Raw genomic sequence first — 24,178 nt, 5'->3', positions numbered from 1 at the left:
CTCCCGCTTCTTCTTCTACTTCTTCTTCTTCTTCTTGTGACACTCCACACCAACAGAACATTTTAATCCAGACACCCTGATTTAATATTTAGATTCTTTCATGATCTGTAAATGATCTTGAAGCTGAAGCCTCAAAGTGTGTTCTTAATAGATCATGTGTCGCCATCTGCTGTTTGACAGCTGCATCACACTTACACGTGTTAAAAGTGTACAGTCATCACACACAGGCGTCATCACTGGGGTAAATGTGCATTTTAAACAGCTGTGTCTCCATCAACTTATTTATTCTACTAACAGCAGGCGTTTGTGTTTCCTCTCAACACATTGAGGTCACTAATGTTGGGAAGTTTCATGTAATCAATTTCACTGTTTAAAATAAGTATCTGAACAAACTTGTGTTTTTTGTTTGATTTAAACTGCCAAATATACTTAAAGCCATTCAGTGACATTGACTTAATGCCTCATGTTTGCACATTTCAAGGTTGTCATTGAATTATGTACAGTTTTAGATGATAGGTTTTGATGGTCAAGCTCTGTTGCTTTACTTTCTACCCTGCTTTGTGCTGTGAATATCTTTTATTTTTAAACTATCCTAAAATTGATTTTAGTATTTGGTTCAAGGTAAACTTTGTTATCCTGGAGGGACAATTTCAACACGTTTGGGAAAAACGGCAGACCCATGTGCAGAATAGTGATGTTTAATAAACAAAAGAACAAAAAGACTAGAGCTGTTAGCGTGGTGCATTGTGGGAAACAGTAAGTGAGGCATACTGAGAAAATTTCCAGATCAGTATGACATCTTGGGAGTTTTGGCATACTACTGCAGATTTTTGCTTTTGTTCACATACTACAGTATAACTGAATCTTTGGCTGTGAAACCACCTACTATACTAGCACTACGTACTGATTTGGCCAAAATTCAGTATGTAGTATGTAAACAAGAGCAAAATCTGCAGTATGTCATGACTCCCCAGATGTCTACTGATTCGGGAAATTTCTCAGTATGCATCGGACCAGTCTCCCTTGCATACTGTTTCCCACAATGCACAGTGCTTGTTACGCTTTTTCTTTTTTCTTCTTTTCTGACGGGGGGAACTCTTTAGGTGCTGTGAAAACTTTTAAATTCCATATGAACCACTTCTTAACTTTTTAAATCACAAGTGATGCTAAAGAAGCAGTTTCGTCATCAGCTTAGCTGTTGTCTACTTCCGTTTTTTGAAACCGGAAATTCAGTGACGTCTGGCCCAGCATACTGCAGAACAGATCTAACAGAACAGTCATGCTACAGACTAAATTCAAACCCAGTATGTAGTAGGCAGTAGGCACTACCTACTACATTCGTAGGTAGTATGTAGCAGGCCGTTTTGATAACAGCCTTCGTAAAGTTGCCGGTTTCAAAAACAGCCACAAACAAAGGCTGTTTTTCACATCACCTGCTCTAAACTAACTACGAATGTAGTATGCACTACATACTGCATACTGTTTTTGAAGGTAGTATGTAGTATGACTGTTCTGTTGGATCTGTTCTGCAGTAAACAACAGCCAAACTGATAGCGAAACTGCTTCTGTAATCACTAACTTTATTTTCTCTCTGGTCTGGATGATTTATAACTGGTCTGTTTTTTTTACTCAGTTTATTCTAAGGTCTATAAGTGTAAAACAAAGCCTTGCCATGTTCAAAGAAAGTACTGAGTAGTTCATTTCTCCAAGAGATTTTTTCTGTTCAAACAAAGGGTCTGCAAGTGCAAGTAAAAAAGTGAGTGTGTCAGGATATCTTTTATGTATTTTCTCCCAAATAGGTAAACAAAAGGTTGGTGAACAACTTTTGTAATATTCCTAGTGCAACAAATGTATTACTTGCATAAAACACGCATAAAAAGATATGATGTGTAGCCATCCTGTGTAGTTTGGAGAAATGAAAGCTCTCTTGAAATTAATATTTGAAGTCCTGTTTGGAATATTGGGCTCTACATGGTGGTGCACATCAGCCTCCTGTGGCCAAAATGAGAACTTCAACAATACCCCTAAAAAAAAAGAATGTGCCGAAAGAAAATAAATGTTTTCCAGTGTAGAAACAGCTTAAAATGATCCTGATATTTCTTCCAAACTTGCCTTTGAGAGCTTCTGTAGAGTGAAAATGGCACTATCGGGGAGTTACATTCACAGAATCGTTCTATCAAAAGATCCACTGTGACATTCATGTATTAGATGCTAGCTTTATCAAAACTTGAATACAATTATATTTGAAAACTGTGTTTTTAAAAATCCATGAGCAGGAAAAGATGCTCCTGAAGATTGCGTCCCAATCAGATGAGGGATTTAAACACCAGCATCAGTATGAATGTATAAAAACTCTCTGTTTTTACATGTTGGTTTTTCTTTGTTTTGAAACAGTGGGACCAATTATGGAAACATTTGTGATGTGTGCTGTATTTGCTCCCCCTCAGATAAAGAGACAATATTGCTGTTTCCAAAGCGGTGCAGATGTAAAGCATTACACAGATAACAACTATTCAACGCCTCTTATTAAAGCTCCACTAACATTAGTTTAGTAAGGCTCAAACTTAATTCACAGGAAGTATTCAGAGCCGATCAAGAAGATGGATCTGTTTATGTAAAATATATTTATCCTGTCTGGCAGGCACTGGACTTGACCCTGTGTACAGCTAAATAATCATAAAGATGATGTTAGAGAATACATGTAAATATGCAGATGTATCATAATTTACTTTAAAGAAATAAAATAACAAAATTATGCTTTTCAAACTTGTGTGTGTTTTTTGTCTTTTGACGGATCATTTGACTATCCAGGTAGTCAGTCTGTCAGTCAATCAATCAATCAATCAATCAATCAATCAATCAATCAATCAATCAATCAACCAACCTTTATTTGTATAGCGCCAAATCACAACAAATGTTATCTCAAGATGCTTTTACAAACAGAACAGGTCTAGACTCAATGTTAAATTATTAACAAAGACCCAACATCAAGACAGGATAAGATCCAGTCCCCTCTTACTGACAGGACTCAGTCTGATCTCATCTTAATCCACCATGAACATTGCACCTCGCAGTATTTAGCAAGTTACAGCAACAAGGAAAAACTTCCTATTAATAGGCAGAACCAGACTCATGTTAGACAGACATCAGCTGAGACCGTGTTGAGGATCTACAGAGGGATAGAGGAGAATAAGAGAGTGATGATAGCGGTGAGGCGGATTATAGTAGTTGTAGCAGCTGGAGTCTAGCACATCCACACAGCAGGCCATCTACAACAGAGATCCTGAGGAACCTACGAGACAAGGGAGCTCAAGGACTCCAGAGGGGTCTATGATTAGTAACTTTAAAGGGACAGGTATGAGTAGACTGTGCTTTTTAAGAACAATGAACATATTCAACAAGGCTGTCATACCTTTAAATTTTTAAAATTCAGATTGTTGGCAGAATTGCAGTAGTTAATTGTGATTAAACTTATTTTTAATTACTTGTTTAAAATTCAATAGTTTGGCATTTCAAACAGTTTTTAAGTCCATATTAACAATGTAAAGCAACTCCTACCTGTGTTTTGCTTTAGGAATCAAAGAAATTTCATGATCTTGACCTTTAAATTTATAATTCAAAATAATGCTGCACTGCTGCACCAGCGCGGTCTGAAACCATGATGGGTAGGAGACAACTTCGGAGTGTTTATACTGTGAAACAATCTTTATTATGTCCATCATCAGTGTTACACATTAAGAAATATTCAGGAGTGCATTTACAAAATGTCAAGTTAGTGTCACTATGATGTGCATTCACTCTGAGATCATTTTGATTCCTCACTGGCGTTCAGGGATCCCCCTTAATGTGTCAGCATTTGCACTTTTCAGGAGTTCCAGTTTGGTTGCTTTCTCTGTTTCATACTGGTTCTGTAAGGGTGACCCTGGACCTCCACCAAATCTGTCCGATCCGTGCTCTCTCATCCGTCAACACCCGCCAGTTGCGTTTTCAGAACGCAGCACGGAGCAGGACCGCCAGCAGCTGGAGCAGGACCGCCAGCAGCTGCAGTCATGTAACAAAGGTTTTCCTGCTGTAATCACTGAATCAAGGATAATCCTCCTCCTCTCCTCATCCATGTTGTCTTTCTGGTCCTCTGAACACCTCTGACCTGTTGACTCCAGGCCTGGCTGGACATCGTGCTCCGACATCCAGCAAGAAGTCTTGTGTATCTGATCCGGAGGCCCCCGACCTGCCGGATCAGATACACAGCCAGAACACAGCGGAGCGGATCCAGTGGAAGTTAACACATTGACTAGAATAGAAACCTATCAACTTCGGTGCTGTGATGGATTGGAGACGGGCCGGTCATGAATCTGGTAGAATTTGGCCGTGAAACTATTGTTCACTGTGATGGTAAGGCACATGACTGGTCACTATATGTCAACCTGTGGATGTCCCTAGGACCCAAGCCACAGGTGATTCCATTACTCCAACATGCAAATGTGCACTGCTGGCTTTTGTGATGTGGCTTTATTTCTAATTCTTAACAGGGACCAGATTTCAAAATACCAGAACTCTTTTAAAAGTTGTATCACTGGTACACTGAATGTTGGTGCATTTTTCATTTTAGGAATAAAAGTTGGCTCCTGCACACATGGAAGTTAACTTTGCTCAGGACAGCTGAAGACAGACCGGAAATGTGGGGAGCAGAGGGCAGGGGAAGACATGCAGCAAATGGTCGAGGCCGGGAGTTGATCCTACAACCTCTCCAACGAGGACAAAAGCCTCTGTATATTGGGGGCATGCTTAAACTGCTAGGTCAACTGCGCCCCAACATCCAGGTATCTTATGGTTATCTGGCTTCAGTTACCCTGACAGAGGAGATTGCGCTAAGCGGTCTCATGAAGCATGAACGGGGTGAAGTCAGTGACATAAGGCCAATCAAAAACATTGACAAATCAGCTGGCAGATGATTGCCCTACTTTAGAAACTACTATATTAAAAAACTATATAAGTTAAACACATAATCCAGAATTCAACACAACAACATATGCCTTAAAAATACAAATAACTCTATGTTTTTTAGTTCAAAGCTACATTATAAGGCACCAACCCAGTGTTTCTTCTGAATATGTCATATATTCTCTGAAACACTGACAGTAACTCCAATCTTTGTCTCAAGGCTGAGGTGAAGGTTTCTGCGTCGGAGGAGGAGGAGGAGCTCGACACTGAAACAGAGAGAGGAGAGAGAGTTGATCCAGAGACCATCTCATTAATTATCACTACCATTCTTCAAATCCTCATTTCAATGTATTGATTCTCAAAGAAATTCTGTGGTTAACATTACAGAAAACACATACTGGTCTTAGCCGACAGCTGGTGAAATCGGGAGAATTGCGGCTGCCTTCAGTCTCTGATCGGAGAGCAAATAAACCATTACCACATGAAACAATTCATGAAGCGGTAACAAGAAAATTCTGTTCAGTCCGGGTTAAAGTTTGATGCAACTCACCTATGATGTCCTCTGAGAGCCTCAAAGGAAAGACCTGCTGTTTGTCCTCCACACAGCTAGGGGGCGTAGCACTAAGAGTTGAACCACAGGCAGGGTCAGAGGGGACAGGGATGGGGGGAGACAAGGGAGGCATAGTTGGCGTGAGGAGAGGCTGAAAAGAAACATTTGTCAGATATTTGGTCAAGAAAAAAAGATGTACAGGATCTGTAAGAAAACCATAGAGAGAATACCTCCTCTTCCTCCTCCTCCTCTTCCTCTCCCTCATTGTGGACGAGCTCTACCACCAAAGAAGGGAAGACACCAACCCGCCCATTCAGCTCTCCTTCCCAAAACCCATCATCTACCTGCAAAACATTTAGCCAGGAATAAATAAAAATTACACAGTTGTAGTCATTCTGTCAGATGGCGACACGATCTCATTGGTTGAGGCGCTGACATGCCATTTAAGGTTCTATGAAATTAAAAAGTGGCTGGACCTTGAGTCAGCTGTTCCTAAATTAAAAATCTAACTTAGGATAAACCTTTGGAAATTCAGACTTGACCTAACTTTCAGTTATTCTCAAACTGGTAAAGAGGTGGAGCTGAGGCGGGTCTTACACCTCCTGGCAAACAGCTAAATGTCCAATTGGCTCCCAACTCAGCCACACCCCTATTGAGGCTAATGTATGTATATAACTTTTAGCTTAATGTAACTAACACAACAGATGAGTTATGAAGAAAAGGTCACTCATAAAAATTGACACATTAATTTGGTTGTTAAATCAGATTCTCTGGCTTTTGGAGATAGCCTCAAGTCGACACTTGAGGTACTGCACTTTTTGTATTGGCAAAACTTCGGCTTAATTTCTTAACACCAGAGCTTGCCGCTTGGTATCATCTGTTTTTGGCTGCTGAATCTTACGGCCAAATTCCACCCGATCTGTGTCCGGTCTGTCTCCAATCCATCATGGCATCAGAGTTGATGGGTTTCTAATCTAGTCAATGTTTTAACTCCCACTGGATCTGCTGTGTTGCATTCCGGCTGCGTCAGATCTGTACTGACTATACGGACTTCCTGTTCCGCTCCATGTGTATTGTGCATTTGCATTCGGCAAAGATAGAAGTCTTGTGTATCTGATCTGGAGGGCTCCGTCCTGCCAGTTAGAGACGCAACCAGAACACAACGGAGCTGATCCAGTGGAAGTTAACACATTGACTACAATAGAAACCTATCAACTCCGGTTGACGTGACAGATCGGAGACAGATCAGACACGGATCCGTTGGAATTTGGCCATGACACCTCCTATTACTCATATATTTTTGCATTTGAACAAGTTGCATATAAAACCCCAAACAGGCTTTAAATGTTCCAGTTTCCAGTTAAATACAACTGTGCAATTCTAGCCTTTTATTGATTCACTTTTATTTTATTAACAGGAATTATTTTTTTCTTTTGAACACAAAGTTCATTGAGTGCAAAAACCAATGTGTGTGATAAAAATGACCTCAAATACCTGATGTTTCTAATATGAAACCCAAATCTCAACATATTAACTATAAACAGATCAACATTTTCTTTTTTTATACCGTGACCACCAGTAACCATGAAAAGTGAATATGTATCACTGATGAACAACCTCCATATGGGGGGGATGCCCTCTAGTGGATCATACATGCACTGCATGTATCTGCTTTAATTCGTAAGGATTTTTAAGAACCAAAATCATCTCACTGAGAATGTAGAGGTCTCCAAATGTTGTGTATTAAACATGATTCATTAAACAACACACACCTCCCCTTGTCGACAGCGTCTCAGGTGGATGAGCGCCCCCTCCTGGAAGGAAAGCTCCTCTGCACTCTGTGCCTGGTAGGAGTACAGAGCTCTGGCTACACCTGAAACAGGAAACATTATCAACATGACATCATCACCTTGTTTTAAATTAAACCATGTGACTGAGAAAAAATAAAAGAAACAAACAAGCAACACACACACACACACACACACACACACACACAAACACACAGACACACACACACAAACACACACACACACACAAACACACACACACACACACACACACACTGACCTCTGCTCCTCTCTTTGTTGCCGATGGAGGAGGTGGAGCTGAAAGAACTGTCCAGCTGAGCGGCGTCCTCTACTGGCAGACACAAGAACTGCACATAACGCTCAGGGACATAACCCACCTGACCACATGCGTTACACACCTGGACAGAGACATGAGCAGGTAATCAGACTGAACATCATACATAAAGATACTGTTCAACACAAATGTCAACAAGCTGCAGGTGTTACCTTCAGCCAGTCCTCCACATCTCCATCCTCTACAACTTGAAGCTCCTCCCCCTCTATGATTGACAGCTCATCTGATTGGCTAGCCTGCAGGAAGTGATGGAATCAACATTATTTAACTGTAGCACTTTAACTCAACATAAAACCAAAGGAGAAAGAAGAAAAAAGCCAAAAGTGAAGTCCATGCTGAAGTGCCTTAAACCTGCATTCTCTTTAACTTCCAGCAGGGGGTGACTCCACTGTATGGAGTCTGAGAAGTCAGATTTTGTGAGCATGTAAGTGAAACATAGCCATCTTCTGACTTGATTTTTTACCTCAATAAACACTTTCCTAATGACTTTATGCTCTCAGTCTCCAGTTTTTACAAATCAGCATGATATTTATTTATTTATTTTACAAAATCTACCGATGTGACACAAATTGACATTGGTATACCGTAGTTTTCTTTGGGTGCGGCAACATTGACAAGACACTTGAATTGTGAAGATAAAATATCTTGTGCAGTATTTGGTTGCACTAAAAAAAAACCACTCTGAAGTTGGCTGTCCAATTTCTTCAAATAGATGCTGAAAAAAAAAACTTTTGAACCATTTTTCACTTCTTTTCATCAGAGGCCATAGATGTTTTTAAAAATTCATCCTCACTGGGTCAAACTAATGATCTAAAAGCTCCTTATTACCCGGCTGTCTAACTGATCTTTCAGCTGTTTAAAATGCTTGATTCTGATTGGTCAAAACCCCTTGACTATGGTTATTAACTTTCACTAGCATGAGCAACACCAGAGGCAAACTAATCACTCTTCATGTCAAATCAACCTGTGGAAAAGAGTTCCAGCACATTTTGCCTCTGCTTGTTAACACCATAGACTGTAAGGTGAGGCAAAACTGTTAGTTACCATTAGCATCAAAACAATGCGGCTGAAATGTATGCTTTGGTTAGAATGCTAATTCGACAGGCTAAACAACATGGGCATTTTCTTATTGGATCCTGTCCAGCAACGGCAGCAGAGCAGGTCAGAGCAACTTTAAGTTACCGATCTCTAAAAAGAAACTTAAATCATAAGCGATGGTGACGATAGTAACAAGAGGATTCTATTTACCATAACCACCTGCTCACCATACATTATCCCTGACTTATTATATCAAACCTGCCTGATTCCACCAGAACATCAAGATGAGTAAGAGACTCACTTGAAACCACCTTACACCAAACAATAGCACACCCTCATCATTTTATAAGACATTGGAAATTTGTCTGTTAATTAACTTGAGAAAACACTTTAAGAAGAACCAAACAAAGCTGATTTCAACTTCTTCCTCCTCTTTCCTGTTGTCATTGTCACCACACCATTTCTCAACATGTTCATTTTACTTCCCAAAATGTTGGGGTGTCCACACTTTACATCAGATCAGCTGTTTAATTTCAGTCTTTAATTTATGAAGCAGTGAGTTAAATGAGAGTCTGCTGTGTGATTCAGAAGTAGCAGCTTTACTGATAAAGAAACACTGTCTGCTTTAATGTGTATTAACTGTATTCAGAACACCTGAGGTGAAGTGATACACACCAGGAAAAGCCTCAGGAGCTATGTTTAAATTTGTACGTGTTTACGTGATGTCAAATACAGTGATTAGATAAAGACGTGCGTGTATATGCATCAAGTTTTTGATCTGATAAAACCATTTTGACATGTGCAGGGTAGGCCTGTCAGGGTAATCCGTAGGAAACAGCAGCAGGAGAAGACTTTTGATTTGGATTTGTTTTGTTTTTTGATTTGAGGGTGTTCTATCAAAAAGTACTACCTATGTAGATGAGCTACGGAGCGTCTGTGATGACTGAGTAGTGGTGTAATAAAAAGTGTTTCAATGATTTGAGGTGATTTAGCAGCAGGAGTTTAGCCTATGCTATCAATTCAACTATGGTAGCACTTTTTAGCAAAGCAGCACATCTCGGCAAAGCACTGACTTCATTCAACTTTTCACAAACTTGTTTGTACAAACTCGACTTTTCACCATTGAATTGTTCAGCAGTCCTTAGTTCTCTCAAAGTCCCCATCAAACAAGTTGTGTCAACAACAGCATCAAAATCTCCTCACGCTAAGTGGGATTAACATGGTTTAACCCCAACCAGGAAGAGACCGTATTAATCCAGATAACAAACAGCATAAACCACCCCCTCTGTTTATTAGTGCTGAACAAAGTGATGTTGCTCTTATTATCAGCAATCATTGAATTGTCTCTTGTCCAATCAAAATCACTCAGTCAGTATATAACTGTATGATGAATAAACAATGATTGATTGATTGATTGATTGATTGATTGATTGATTGATTGATTGATTGATTGATTGATTGATTGATTGATTGATTGATTGATTGATTGATTGATTGATTGATTGATTGATTGATTGGTGACCAGTACCTGATAGTTGTAGATAACTCTGCAGGCTGCAGGGTAAACACACACTCCTGATGCCGACACTGGATCTGCAAAGATGTCTCCATTCTCATCATCGTAGTCCTCAAAGTCGGTCAGCTCAAACTCATCCTCCTAAAAACACACATTAAAGACATTCAACATCTTTCTGTTCTAAATATGTACTTAAGCACCAATTATGTGTAAATCCGCCACTGAAAAAAGTCCCATCAGGAGGTTTTATTTCTGGCTGCAAATGTGACATTTGTCCAAAAGCAGAATCACCAGCAGTTTTAAGATTTAACTTAACAACATATTTGTGAGATACTTTCACATTTATGTCTTCAGTTGGAAACAGTTGGCTCTGAGCTGACAACAACAAAACTTTTACTTTTAATGTAAACATGGAAACCTTTCCTTCTCTTACCCTGAGTATTTTTTAAGTAACACTGAAACCAAGAAAACAGAGCATGAATTGGAGCTATATAAGTAAAGACTGATTGACTATACAGAGTTTGAGATGTTATGTCATCACTCCTTATTTCCTGTTAGGCATGATGAGGTTCGTACCCTTAGATCCCCTTGCGCACTTTCCAAAAAGAACTTTGGTGTGTGTGTGTGTGTGTGTGTGTGTGTGTGTGTGTATGTGTGTGTAAACATACTGAAAAGTCCTCTGTAGACTTCCTCTGCTCACTGAGGCGTCTCTCTCTCTCCAGCTCCTCCTCCGCCTGGTTCATGGCGTCGCGGAGCCACAGTTTGATTCCTGTGATGTTCTCTGACAACAGAGCGAGACGAGCCTCCGCCTTCACTCTGCTGAGCTGAGTCAGGAAGGAAACAAAGACGACATCATGCATTTTGCTAGGTCTAATAAGCACACAGTAATCCAGCACTGTGCACACTGATAATAGCAGCAACAATTCTCCACATTAAGCTCCAAAACCTCATAAAAATGAATTTTTGAAAGTCACTTTTTTTAATCACATTTAGAGCAATATTTGTGATCTTTTTCACATTTAATTTTGTTGTGAAAAATATATTAAAGTTACAAACTCAAAACCCTTCATAAAAGAGGCACCTTGGCTTTCCTGACGCTGTCCTGCACCTCTGCAATCTTTTGCTCCACGCTGAGCCCTGTCTCCCCCGACAGGAGCTTCAGACGACTCTCCAGCATCTGCAGAGCCTGCCAGACGAGCACAGACACAGGTTTACATCACAGGCTTTTAGAGTGGATTTTTAAACAAACTACTCACTTTAAATATTGTCTCTTCTAAATTAACTGATCCTTCAAAAATAATACTTTATTGTAGACAATCCCAATCCCCATAAAACATTTTCAGGAATACATTTAAAATAGTCTTGTTCCTCAGGTCTCACCCTCTCTCCGTGAGTGATGATCTTGTAGTCTTTTGCAGCTTTTGTCGCCCATTTCTTTGCCTCTTTTACCAGACAGCCCTCTGATTCTGGAGCACAAACCTCCTGCAGAGCAGAAACCTGCATAAAGACGCAAGGACATCCTTCTCTTATCGGCTCTGAGCTTTCAGCGTGTCATCTTTTTTGCCAACGACATACAACAAAGTGTCCCGGACATTTCATCGTTCACTTTTCCCTAAGTGGCACACATTGTATAGTTTGATTATTAGTTGCTCTATATGTGCATTTCAACCACAAGTTCCGGGTCCTTTTAGCCCCCAGAACTAATCTTCCAGGATCTAAATGGTTCCTGTGCCCGCTTTGTTGTTTGTGTTTCGACCACGGGCTACAGTCCCGGGAAGGTTATGCAAATCAGGCAGATGATGTATAAAGACAAAATAAAATAAAATGCACTACACCACTAAACCAGTAGAGGGCAGTGAGAAAAAGGCCATACAACAGAAATGAAGCGATAAAAGGCGACAGCTAGACCAACGTCATCATTTGTTCGATGAGCATGTTTTTGGACTGTGGGAGGAAGCCGGAGTACACGGAAACTAAAACTGTCTCTTGAATGCTTTGAACTCTTCACTAAAGACCTAACTGATGAGTATATCTTAAAGCTGGGGTTGGTAGTCAGATTTAGATTAACTTTTTGTTATGCTGGTTAAATGATCTTTATGTCCTGATGGTAATCAATACATAATGTGTTCCTCAAAAAGAGCCAAAAAAAGCTGCTATCTACAGACGGAGTAAACCTGGGAAAACACCAACCAATCACCATTTTTAGGTCCCAAAAGTTCTGCCCGCCTCCTGCGTGTACATTTCCCCGTCATGTACTCCTCGTCCCCTGCCTCTGCTTCCCCTGACTCTACTGACTGCCCCTCTCGCTCGACCTCAGGCCTGTCCCCTCTGACCCGATGAGGTGCTTTGCTCAGGACTGTAGTCCGGATCAGAGTCTAAAAAGCTCTCACCACGGGGGCTCTGACGCTGTAGTGATGACGAGCCGAGTCGTGAACACGTTGATCTTTACTAACCGGTCACTGTCAGCCGTGATCACGCCAACCAACAAAGCAACAATCAATGTTTGAATGAATGAAGAACTTCTCCTCTTGTCTCTCCTCTCTCCAGCTCGCACACGTCACCTAATCTGATGCCTTCACTTACCGTCAACACTGTAGGAATTAAGAACATCGACACTGAACACGTTTAACAAACAGTAGAGCTGTTACAGTATTATATATGTGTTAGAACTTTTCTCCTGATATCGTGTCACCGGCACAACTGGATAATGCTAGCATGACAGTTGTGAGTACTAACAGCAGCCATGTTTGTTTGTGTTTTTAACTTTCACTATGATAATGTTTTAGTGAGGACCGGTTTTGAATCAGTCACGATCATATGGTCGAAAATCAGTGACGCTCGTGCATGTGAGCGGGGGCGTCGTTTTGGAGGCGCTCCGAGGGGAAGGGGGGGAGGGGTTAGACGGAGTCCTGAAGACATGTTACATTCAAATTCATGCTAGTTTTCTGAGACTACCAACCCCAGCTTTAACATACAAAAATTAAGTAGGAGTCAGCCTTAACAGCCGTTGACACTACACCAATAGCTGAAAGTCGCCTGATTGCTCTGATCCTGTTGGCGTTCTGTAGAAGCTGATTCTGCTGTCAGAGTATTGATTCTGACGATAGACCTGTGACACTGCTAACAGTTGTGATTCAGTGTTTAAAGCTTGCTAACTCATCCTGATGAATATGAATGGAGCAAAACGTTGCTTCTGATGATAAGATACAGGTTTTTTGATGACATCGACTATAAAGGACTTGTCTGGCCCAACCTTTGATACATACTCAGGTATATACAAACCCAAACACACCTTGTCACATGGAGCTGGCTGAAAGGTGAATTCAGGCGTTTTGCTGAAGGAGACAGATTCTTGGAGGAACTGTATCACATTTTTCTCTCTGGTCACCTAGCAACGAGACAACCAATCAGAGTACACAGGGACATAAAAACAAAACTCATCCTAGACTTTCCTTTTCAAGAATAAACATCCAACATTCATCAAAGAGGGTTGGATGAGCTGAGTGTTTTCACTTGTGCCAACCTCCCACCATCACAAGAGTGAAAACCAAGGTGTCAAAATGCTTCCTACCCTTTAAAAGCTTTTCAAGGAACAACTTCTCCCATGTCCTCCCTCAGATTTCACTCTGTTGCAACATTAGTTCAAACATTTCACCTAAGTGTTGAATTCCCCTCTGCTTTGCACCAGCGTGCCATTATTTCCCCTTCAAAAACTTCTCTCACTTCTATGTCCTCACTTTCAAACACACTCATCTTATTCCACTTTTGTCCTTAGTTTACTTTCTTCTTTTCCTGCTTTCTCTCTGTCTATCAGCCTCCCTGTGACCTTCCTCACCTCCTCCTCAGGAGACAGAGTGACAAATGTCTTATGTCTGGTTTCTCAGGAGCTACCGTGAGAGACTTTGCATGTGCAAAAATAAAAAAAAATGGGTTGGATTGACACTATTTCTAAGTGGGACCTAAGTTTAATGTGGCTTTAAAGCTACAGTTAGATGTTTGGGGGGTTGTATGAGGTACATGTCAAAAGTAAGTGTATTAAGCCTGGTTATACTTATACTTCGAATTGACTCCGTAGCCTACGTGATTAGGTCTGCATAGCTCCCCCATCTACGCAGAGGCCTGTGCACAAAGTAGATGTGTGTCTGGTCCTGCTGGAGGTTTCTGCCTATTAAAGGAAGTTTGTCCATGCCACTGTAATTTTCTAAATACTGCAAAGTGCTCTGCTCATGGTGGATTAAGATGAGATCAAACTGAGTCCTGTCTGTAAGATGGGACTGGATCTTACCCTGTCTTGATGTTGGGTCTTTGTTAATAATAGAGTACGGTCTAGGCCTGCTATCTTTGGAAACAGGCGACCAGACCATCAGAGAGACCACACTGCCCTCAAGAGTTTCAGTGGAGTGTTGCTGTGCGACATACAGACACATAGACGCACAAGTATGTAGTGCTCACGTCCGCGTCAGTCCCTGCTGCGTAGTGTCAATACAGAAGTATAGACCAGGCTTTAGTTACAGAGGCCCCTTTGTTGAAAAACTATTCAGAGAGCTGGAACAGGAGCTAGGCAATCATTCGCTGCTGATGGGGTCAAATTATTGGTGGAGCTGAGGTCCATCATTATAACGTCAAACTATTGAAAATCAAACAGTACTTGACCAGTCGGATAAGTCTCACCTGTCCCTGATTTTGGTGCTCTCACTGCTTCTTTGCCAGTTTGTCAAATTTCTCCAAACCTGCTCTTTGTGTTGATGCTGCCTCGTGGCTTCACTTGTGTTTGCATCTTTTTGATGGACCTAGTGGTTTTCCTCTGGATGTTGATTTCCTCAGACTCTACACAGTTAGTGCTTTGTTTCAAATCACTCCTCAAAGTCTGCATCTCTGTCCTATTCCACCGTACATTGAAACCACATTGACTGCATAGTAGTGCCCTCATTAGAAACACAACACACACACTCGTACCTTAGAAACAGTCTCCCACATTCGGCTGTATAGTTTGTGTATGTTCAAACAAGAGTCCATCTCTGTCCCACACAGCAGAGTAAAATGGCTCCTCAGGTCATTGTAGACATCTCCGTCCATCAGCTGAGGAGGAAGAGGAGAACAACATCTTCATCATTGCAGCTCTCACAAGTGTTTTTATGAACCAAAACTGTGGAACTCTCCTTCTCTGGACATTAAAACGGCGAGCTCTATGGTTGTCTTTACAAGTAAACTTAAGACTTAGCTTTTTAATCTGGCTTTTAACTTGGAGAAAGTTAATTTAAGCCCTGGACTGCATTATTACCTGAGGCAATATGTTGTAAAACTTCATCTGAACCTTCAGTCACTCCCCCAACCATGCATGTGTTCTTCAACGTATCACTGAGGCTGTTTCTTTTGATCAGTTTTGGGTGATGACTTCAGATCTTGTTTAAAAAGTGCTTTATAAAAGATTCTTATAATCAACTCGACTTTGAAGGATTGAAATATGAGGTTAACCAAAAGAAGATGGTGGTGGTATATCAGAGGGTGTTTTATTGTCAAATTCAACAACAGCAAGGAAGTGATGATGATTGTGAACTCACAGAGAAACAGGAAAGTAGATCAAACTGATTTTGTGTGAGTGTGTGTGTGTGTGCATGCGTGCGTGTGTGTGTGCATACGTACATGTGCGTGCGTGTGTGTGTGTGTGTGTTTTGCACAACCCAGGAAGCTTTGTGGTCAGTTTTTTGTATCAGATACACAACTCATAGCGTAGTTTCCTTTCCTCACATTTGTGAGTGCGTGTGTGTGCGTGTGTGTGTGTGTGTGTGTGTGTGTGTTTTACCTCCATAATACGTGGTAGCTCTTTGGTGTAGTAGTGTTGGTTATGGGCGTTGACTGCTGCTAACGCCAGCAGATACTCATTACGTACTTCAGTCAGACGGTCATCACACTCTTTTAACCTGGCACTGAGCTTAACACACACACACACGTACATACACACAGACACACACACACGAAACATCACTAAATCATATTTTTAAGTTTGAGTCAAACATCCAAAAATACACAACTCATAAACTTTAACATGAAGAACTGAGAAAAATATATCCTATGAACCAAATAATAATAATAAATAATAATAATAATTGATACATATTATGTAACGCTTTTGTAGGTACTCAAAGACGCTGAACATGGAGTTGTTCTGAAAATGTTTTTTTTTTACCTTGAATAAAAAAATGTCATCCCCAGTTACTTTGTTATCAAAATGAATAAACAACACTGTGTTTATTTTTCTCATGTTTTCTGGACTAAAGCAGCAACCAGTAAAAACTAAAGCCAAACAGAAGGTGAAAATTACTACAGTTTGTTAAATGGCCACTTGAGGCAGGCCCCAAAAGCAGGACAATCCACATAGTCTTGCACTGTGAACCCACTGCACGCAGACAAGACACCCACAGACAAGCTACCCACTTTGGCTGCTTTTCTTGTTGCCTTGGTAGCAACTACCAAAGGCCCATGGCTGACAACTTGGATCGAGGGCTGACTTTCAATAGATCGCCATGAGGGTGCTGCTCTGCTACGTATTTACCTTATAATACACCACTGTTTGCTTTAAATGTATGATTTTGACAAAATGAGGAAGGAACCTGCTGTCAGGTAACCCAGAGTATTTTGCACAGGGAAGCAGACCTATACAACACACCAAGAGTAGGTGCTAATTTTCAGAGCACTGTGTGCAACGGTCCACATCACTGACTTTCAACACTAATCAAATTACCTAATTCATTATCAACAGTTACTTGTTAAACATCCCAATACAGAGGCTAAAAACTCTAAAAATGCTAAATCAGCCCGACTTTAAAACACTTAAAACACATCTCAGTAAATCTGTCAGCTCAATATTCCTTTCTGTTATCTGTGAAAGGCTTTAGTTTCTTATGACAGCTCATTTCAGATTCATACCTTGGCGGTCATCTTTTGAAGCCCCGCTTTAAAATGGAAAATCCCATGTTCACTTTTTCTGGCTCTGGAAAGAAAGGTAAAATGATTTGATAACATGTTAGATGTAAGAAAACACACATCTGATACATTAAGTGAGATTTGCTATGAAAAAGACAACACTGTAATTTAGCTTTACTTTAAATATGAATAATATGGAGGAAGGAAGCCAAATTATCACAATTGCACATTCCAGGTTCAGGTGTTCCAGGTGAGTACTCAAAGCTGTACCATGTTCCTGTACCCTGACTCATCATTATAGGAGCCATCAAAGCCAGTCAGGGTATACGACAGTAGATAGAACGCATTCCAACACAAAAAAACCCCTTTGCTTTAACGTTATACTTCAAATAGCTAACCTGCTGTTAATGTTAATAACAACACTAATACTACTACTACTACTACTACTACTACTACTACTACTAATAATAATAATAATAATAATAAAAATAATAATAATAATGATAATAATAATAATGATAATAATGATAATAATAACAATAATAATAATAATAATAATAATAATAATAATAATAATAATGATAATAATAACAATAATAACAATAATAATAATAATAATAATAATAATAATAATAATAATAATAAAACATTTTTATTTGTCACTCGTCAGCAGGGTGTACAGGAGGATTCCTCCACAGGGGATGATGGGGTGTTGTTTTCCAAAGGTTTTCAACAAACAAGTCTGATTGTTTGTGCATTTGTTCTGTCACACACGCACACACACACGCTCACACGCACACACACACATGCACTCGCACTTGTACATACCTGGTCTTTGCATCTGCAACTTTTTCCCTGGCAACATTGGTGATATGACTGACTTGATAGTAGCTCTTTTTGATCCTATGCAACTCCCGTAGAGTATCCACCACTTCTCCCTGAACCCTCTGAAGACGCTCCAGGCCCTGGTGCATACACACACGCACGCGCGCACACACACACACACACACACACACACACACACACACACACACACACACACACACACACACACACACACACAGAGGAAAATTCTTCGCTCAGCCATAGATGCTCGTGCTTCCCCCCTGCACTGAGTTGCAATGAAAATTTTGCACACCACTCATCTCCTTTAGCATTTGATCACAGTGTGTGTGTGTGTGTGTGTGTGTGTGTGTGTGTGTGTGTGTGTGTGTGTGTGTGTGTGTGTGTGAGTGTGTGTGTGTGTGTGTGTGTGTGTGTGTGTGTGTGTTAACTCTCACCCTTTTTGTTCGGACGTCCTTTGTGTTGCGAAGACTTCTGGTGACTTGTTCGATCAGTCGTCTGTACTCGTCTGCAGCAGCCAGCCGTGAGGCAGCAGACTGAGCTGTAGCATCGACCACTGATCGCCACACACTGAACACACTCCTAAAATCACACATAACACACAGACATTCAGCTTGCCTTAAAATAAACTCTTCATTTCTGTTGAATTTGCAACAGTGTATGTTTGTGTGTATGTCTGTCTGCATCTATGTAGTTACCCAGAAGCGACAGCAACTGCGTCAGCATTTCCTCTTTGCCAGTCTCTTTTCTGGTACTGGATGGCTAGCCTCTGAAGAGCCTGAAAACAAACAGTTAACCTTAACTTTACTTTAAAGAGTTAATGGATAAAAGTCCACGCCTCCATGGGGTTAGCCTTTTTATCACACTACAAACAAAGCTCATTTCACATTTGCTGTTACATCAAAGAGGCAACCACCGGTGTTATAAAGTAAAGTCAGTGTTGAAGTAGGACATTGAAGTTCCTCAAATGTCCACTTGGGGCTCACACCAAAAGTGAGCCAATCCTAATTTGGCTCCATAATAAAATGTCAAACAGCAGAAATAAACTTTTTTTTAAGCACAGCTTTGTAAAAAAAATATTTTGGTCCCCCTGCTTATTCCTTTAAATTCATGACAACTCTATGGTTAGTCAAATAATCTAACTAGCCATCCAAAAAGTCGTTCTACATTTTTTTTATCAACCCTCAGATTTTAAGCTACAGATTTGGATGAGTGGCGAGTATGCTACCTTCTCCTTTTCTTTAGTTTGACACATAAACAGCTCTGGTTAGTTACCACCATTAATACAATCTCACTTAGTGGGAAACACGAAGGTAACCTAGCCCAGCTGAAAAATTAAGAGTCCTGACTGTTAAACATTGCTAGCTTGGTGTTTGCCGACTCCCCGACAGCTCCACCCTCTCCTCCAAATAGGGTCACTACCGGCTCCTGTAAACCAATGTGGCGGCACTCAAATGCTCAACTCAAGGCTTCATTTTTATTTAAACAATGGGCAAAGGTGTGGTGGCTACATCTAAATGACCACACAAGGACTGGGTACATGCTGACTAATTTGACTTAATTTCTATTATTTTATAAAGTTATATTTTCAGGGTTTTATACCTTCATTCAGAGAGGACGGGACAGTGAATAGAGCAGTAAACAGGGAGAGAGTGGGGAGGTACTGTACATGTGGGAAAGGGGCCGCGGTTTGGAAATAAATCCAGGCCGCCTGCTCGAGTACTTTAGCCTCTGTACATGGGGAAAGGCCAAACTGGCAACCCTTAACCTGACTTCTTATCAATATTTTAAAGCAACTTTTTGTTAAGTATAATTTAAAATGAATCTGTAAGTGGCCAGCACCAGCTCACCAATCAGAGCCCTTGATCTGCCCACAAACACCATATACCAGGTTAATTATGTTTCTTCATGCCGTTCCTCCTCAACTCTGCTAATCCCGTACAGAACACTGCAGGAGCATGCATTTGTCAACAGAGCTGTCAATCAGTCAACCATTTAAAATCAAATAACTCATTCAAATTTAACTTCTCAGAGGAATTAGAACTTAAGCATAAATCAGCATGATAACAACAAACTGTAATGGCAGAAACCATGTTTGAGGAAAAATGTATACCACCTTTGTTTTAATTTCAAAGTTTGACCTCTGTTCCATCTGTTGACATGGGGAGGCTGGGTTTATAATATATACTGCAGCCAGTCAGCAGGGGGAGCTCTTAATCTCTTGGCTTCACGGTCAGTGAAAACTTATGGTGTCCATTTTAATATTCAAAATACAAAATATACAGCCTATGAAAACCACACACACACACACACACAGATATAAACCAACTGCTCTTGATGAAATTACTGAAGATAGCATCCCCTTCTCCCTGCGTTCATACCAATGTACCACAGCGACCACATTCTCCCAAACAGCTAAAGTTACAGTCAAAGTAGCTAATCCTCCATAACAGAATTTGCACAATTCTTTTTCCTGTCTTTTCTTTACTCATGTCCTTCAAAGTTGGTTAATTCTTCATCAGCAGCAGTGTACACACACACACACACTCATACACACACACATTTTTCTTATATTCTCACACATGAAAGTGACACATTCTCCACCAGGGTGTCAAAGCAAATAAAGCTTTCCCTGCAGCTCCCTGGTGTAACTTCAAGACATTTCTGGTTTAAACACCACTATAATAAGGGATACTTACAGTAAAAATGGCAGATATTGAAATATTCTGGCACACACTGTCACAACAGAGCAACAATACAGCACTCAGGTAATTCCATGGGACCTGAAATCAATACATTTGTTGCATTTCCAGTAAAAATGTTCCTGTAATTGAACTAACAGTGGACCAGAATAGCTGATGTGTTCTCACCTGACCGTACTCTTTCTCTATGGCTGCTCGCTGCTTACTGAAGGACCTTTGAGAACACACAAAACACACACACACACACACACACACACACACGTCAGCATACATTTAGTTAACATGTTTTCACTGTGTATTCCTGTATTGATCCATTAACTGTAGCAAATGGGAGAGATGTCTAGAGTGATGGATGGTACCTGATCTCTTCCAGGAGTTCAGTGTCTTGATGTTGTTTCGACTGCAGTCTACTGAGCTGCTCCGAGAACACGAGTTTCACCTGCTGGCTCTCCTTTACCTGCGCACGCATGCACAAACACACACACACACACACACACACACACACACACACACACACACACACACACACACACACACACACTCACACACACACACACACACACACACACACACACACACACACACACACACACACACACAGAGGAACCGTTCAAATGTTATATCTTTTATTTTAATTGAAACTTTGGACATCTTCTTTGTCACAGGCAGGGAATAAAGCACATTGTTCACAATAATATTCCATAATACTTCTGCTAGGCGGTAGTTTGAATTTTTATGGGTCCCCTTTAGTACCAAAATAAAAGCTATATAAAGCGATACAGATATCCCAACCATAGTCTGTCAGTACTAACTCCTACGGGCTACTAGCCGGACTACCAGCAGTAAAATATTTTACATTTAGATTAAGATTTAACATTTATATATAACAATGAACATTTATATTTAACATTTAACATTCATATTTATATTTCGGATTTAACAGTGCTTGTAACTTAAATATATTTTTCACAACAAAATTGACTGTGAAGAAGCTCACAAATATTGCTCAAAATGTGATAAAAAAATTTGACTTTAAAAAATTAACACTACATTTTAATGACGTTTTGGAGCTAAATGATGAGAATTGTTGCTGTTATTTTCAGTGTGCATAACTTAAAAATGGCGCCCCATAAACAAGTGTTACTTTGAAGTGACAAATTTGACAACCACTAAGCTACCAGAATCTAAAGGTTGTGATTGCATTCAACCATTGCTTCACTAACATTACCATTAATGATTCATTGGTTTCATGTGTTGTCACACAGTAGTTGCAGTGCCATTTTTGGGACCCGTCTGGTACCGAACTTCATCAACACATCTCCTATATACTATGCTGTGTATGACAGATTTATAGACAAAAAGGATTTACAGATTGAAGTTGTACATTTTTGAAAATGAAGTGGTAAACTTATGAGGTAATACATATCAACTTTAGGCTACGTTAGCCTGTATGTTATTTTGAAAGGGGAAATTATAGGAGCAGCCAGCTGCCTGAAATAGGGTGCATGAGTCATCTTGAGAAGTTACATGCAAATAAAGCTTTAATAAACAGCATAAATAAGTAAATACCAAATCTTACAGCATTCGCTGGAATTGCAAAAAAATGCAGATAATTAATATCCAGATAAAATCCTTAAAACAATCAGGCCCAGACGAGATGACTGTTTTCAATTTATGTAAAAAAAAATGTACGTGATAAAGATATTTACAAAACATATGGGTTCATGCTCTGAATATCAAGTGTTCATTTGATTGATATATACAGAGTTTTAGTGTATTCATTTATTTATTCATTCATTTTATGTGCGTGTGTGTGTGTGTGTGTGTGTGTGTGTGTGTGTGTGTGTGTGTGTGTGTGTGTGTGTGTATGTGTGTATGTGTGTGTGCGTGTGTTTGTAAGAGTAAAGACTAAAAGGAGTGCCCCCGGAATTAAAGTTGCACTGACAACTACCTGGATTTGAATTTGACTTCTACAAAGTGTACCACCAACTTTAAGTGAACATCCATCCTTTAAAAATTCAACTCATAAATGTCCCTGGAGAAGAAAAAAAGGTAAAATGAGGGGAGGGTTGCAAAACCAACAGAAATGTTTTGACCATAACGTATAACCTGGGTGACTGAGACTGGAGAGTAAGATGTGATGTCTCAGACGTCTACTGAAAACACACTGAAGGATCTTGCACAGCAATAGTTTGAACATGTACTGTGCTCAACATACACACAACTCCTGCAGATGATCTCAATCATACACAGGATTAAGCCAATGCAACAATAGTGCAAAACAAAATGTGAAAAATAATGCTTACCAACCAAATTGCATAACCTTTAAATTTGACTCAAGGAGAATAAACTTGAATTGGTACATAAGCAAGCAGATCACCATCAAAATTGTGAAAGAGTGAATACAAAAAGCAATTCCAGTTAGCACCATCTTACCTTTCTGGGTGGAGGCTGCATGGCTGGATGCTAAAGTGTCCGTATTGTGTCTGTTATTCTTGAAGTTTCTCTCATCTGTGGAGCCCTGCTATTTCCTCAACACTGCACTGAGCACATGTGTAACCCCTCCCTCTCTCACTGTGGTGCTGTGATGAGGACAGCCTGTAGAGGGCAGCGTTGGCTTCAACACACAACATGACCTAATACAAATTAAACAACACAAACACCAAAAGTAAGCTTGTCAAACCAATGAGTGGACCATGTTCACTTAAATTTAATAGAGCTCTTTTTAAAGGGTCTGTTCACAGTTTTTCAATTATGTCCTTAAAGGTGCACAAATATGCCAATGACTGAAGCAAATTTAGGCATGTTCAATAAATACAAATGAATAATAATGATAAACAGCTTTCAGAGACCAGCTGGGACCATATTGTGTATAATATATAATAATAATAATCTATATTCGTAGTGCACTTTTCAAAATCTGCTTTACAAAGTGCTTTAAAATGCATCAAAAGGACAAGTGTAAAATCTCCAACATTTTATAAGGGATCATCCAGCTAGTGAATAAAACCATTGCTATTAAATTAAAACTTACAAACTGGGCACAGTGAAAGACACTTCTGATCAAACAAAATCAGGAAAGGCTCTCTGATAAAAGTATGTTATTAAAAAATACCTAAGCGAGCAGATCATTCCACAGCTGTGCGGCCCTTATCAAAACACCTCGTCCTCCTCTTGAATTGAGACAGTAGATAAAACATAAAAAATTGCCCCTCCACTGTATTAAACCTAAAACAGTGACCTCTGGATGCCCTTGTGTTGAACTTAATGTGAAAAAATACCATCTGGTTGCCTTATGGTCAATGCATTGTCAAATAAATGTGTCCTTTTCGTTGGATTGAATGCACAAAAGTGCCCTTTGAATTCCCTTCCAGTGAATTAAATGTTAAAAAGTGTCCTCTGTTTGCTCTTGTTCTTAATCATGTCATGTTATGTTATGTTAATTATGTAAAATAATCAATAATATAGAAATATATTGATAGTATTGTGTTTTCCTCTTTCATAACTCAATTTCCACAACAA

The 24,178-nt window shown here is 40.0% G+C and overlaps 1 protein-coding gene across 1 annotated transcript; it reads right to left on the bottom strand.

Moving 5' to 3' along the window:
* Positions 1 to 3,681: 3,681 nt before the first annotated feature.
* Positions 3,682 to 23,233, bottom strand: LOC117816906 (F-BAR and double SH3 domains protein 1-like). Its single transcript, XM_034689288.1, has 21 exons — positions 23,093 to 23,233; positions 21,016 to 21,113; positions 20,825 to 20,870; positions 18,653 to 18,732; positions 18,392 to 18,536; positions 17,940 to 18,076; positions 17,115 to 17,178; positions 15,991 to 16,119; positions 15,144 to 15,266; positions 13,480 to 13,575; positions 11,568 to 11,684; positions 11,269 to 11,373; positions 10,856 to 11,011; positions 10,200 to 10,328; positions 7,786 to 7,869; positions 7,559 to 7,697; positions 7,264 to 7,364; positions 5,722 to 5,835; positions 5,492 to 5,642; positions 5,340 to 5,392; positions 3,682 to 5,207 (listed from the first exon to the last, which is right to left on the bottom strand). The coding sequence occupies exons 1-21, from the start codon at positions 23,111 to 23,113 to the stop codon at positions 5,157 to 5,159; spliced, it is 2,139 nt and encodes a 712-aa protein (XP_034545179.1). The 5' UTR covers positions 23,114 to 23,233; the 3' UTR covers positions 3,682 to 5,156.
* Positions 23,234 to 24,178: the final 945 nt, after the last annotated feature.

The sequence above is a fragment of the Notolabrus celidotus genome, chromosome 8 (assembly GCF_009762535.1).
Source record: "Notolabrus celidotus isolate fNotCel1 chromosome 8, fNotCel1.pri, whole genome shotgun sequence".
Classification (NCBI taxonomy): Eukaryota; Metazoa; Chordata; class Actinopteri; order Labriformes; family Labridae; genus Notolabrus; species Notolabrus celidotus.
This window is presented reverse-complemented; position numbering and strand designations above follow the sequence as displayed.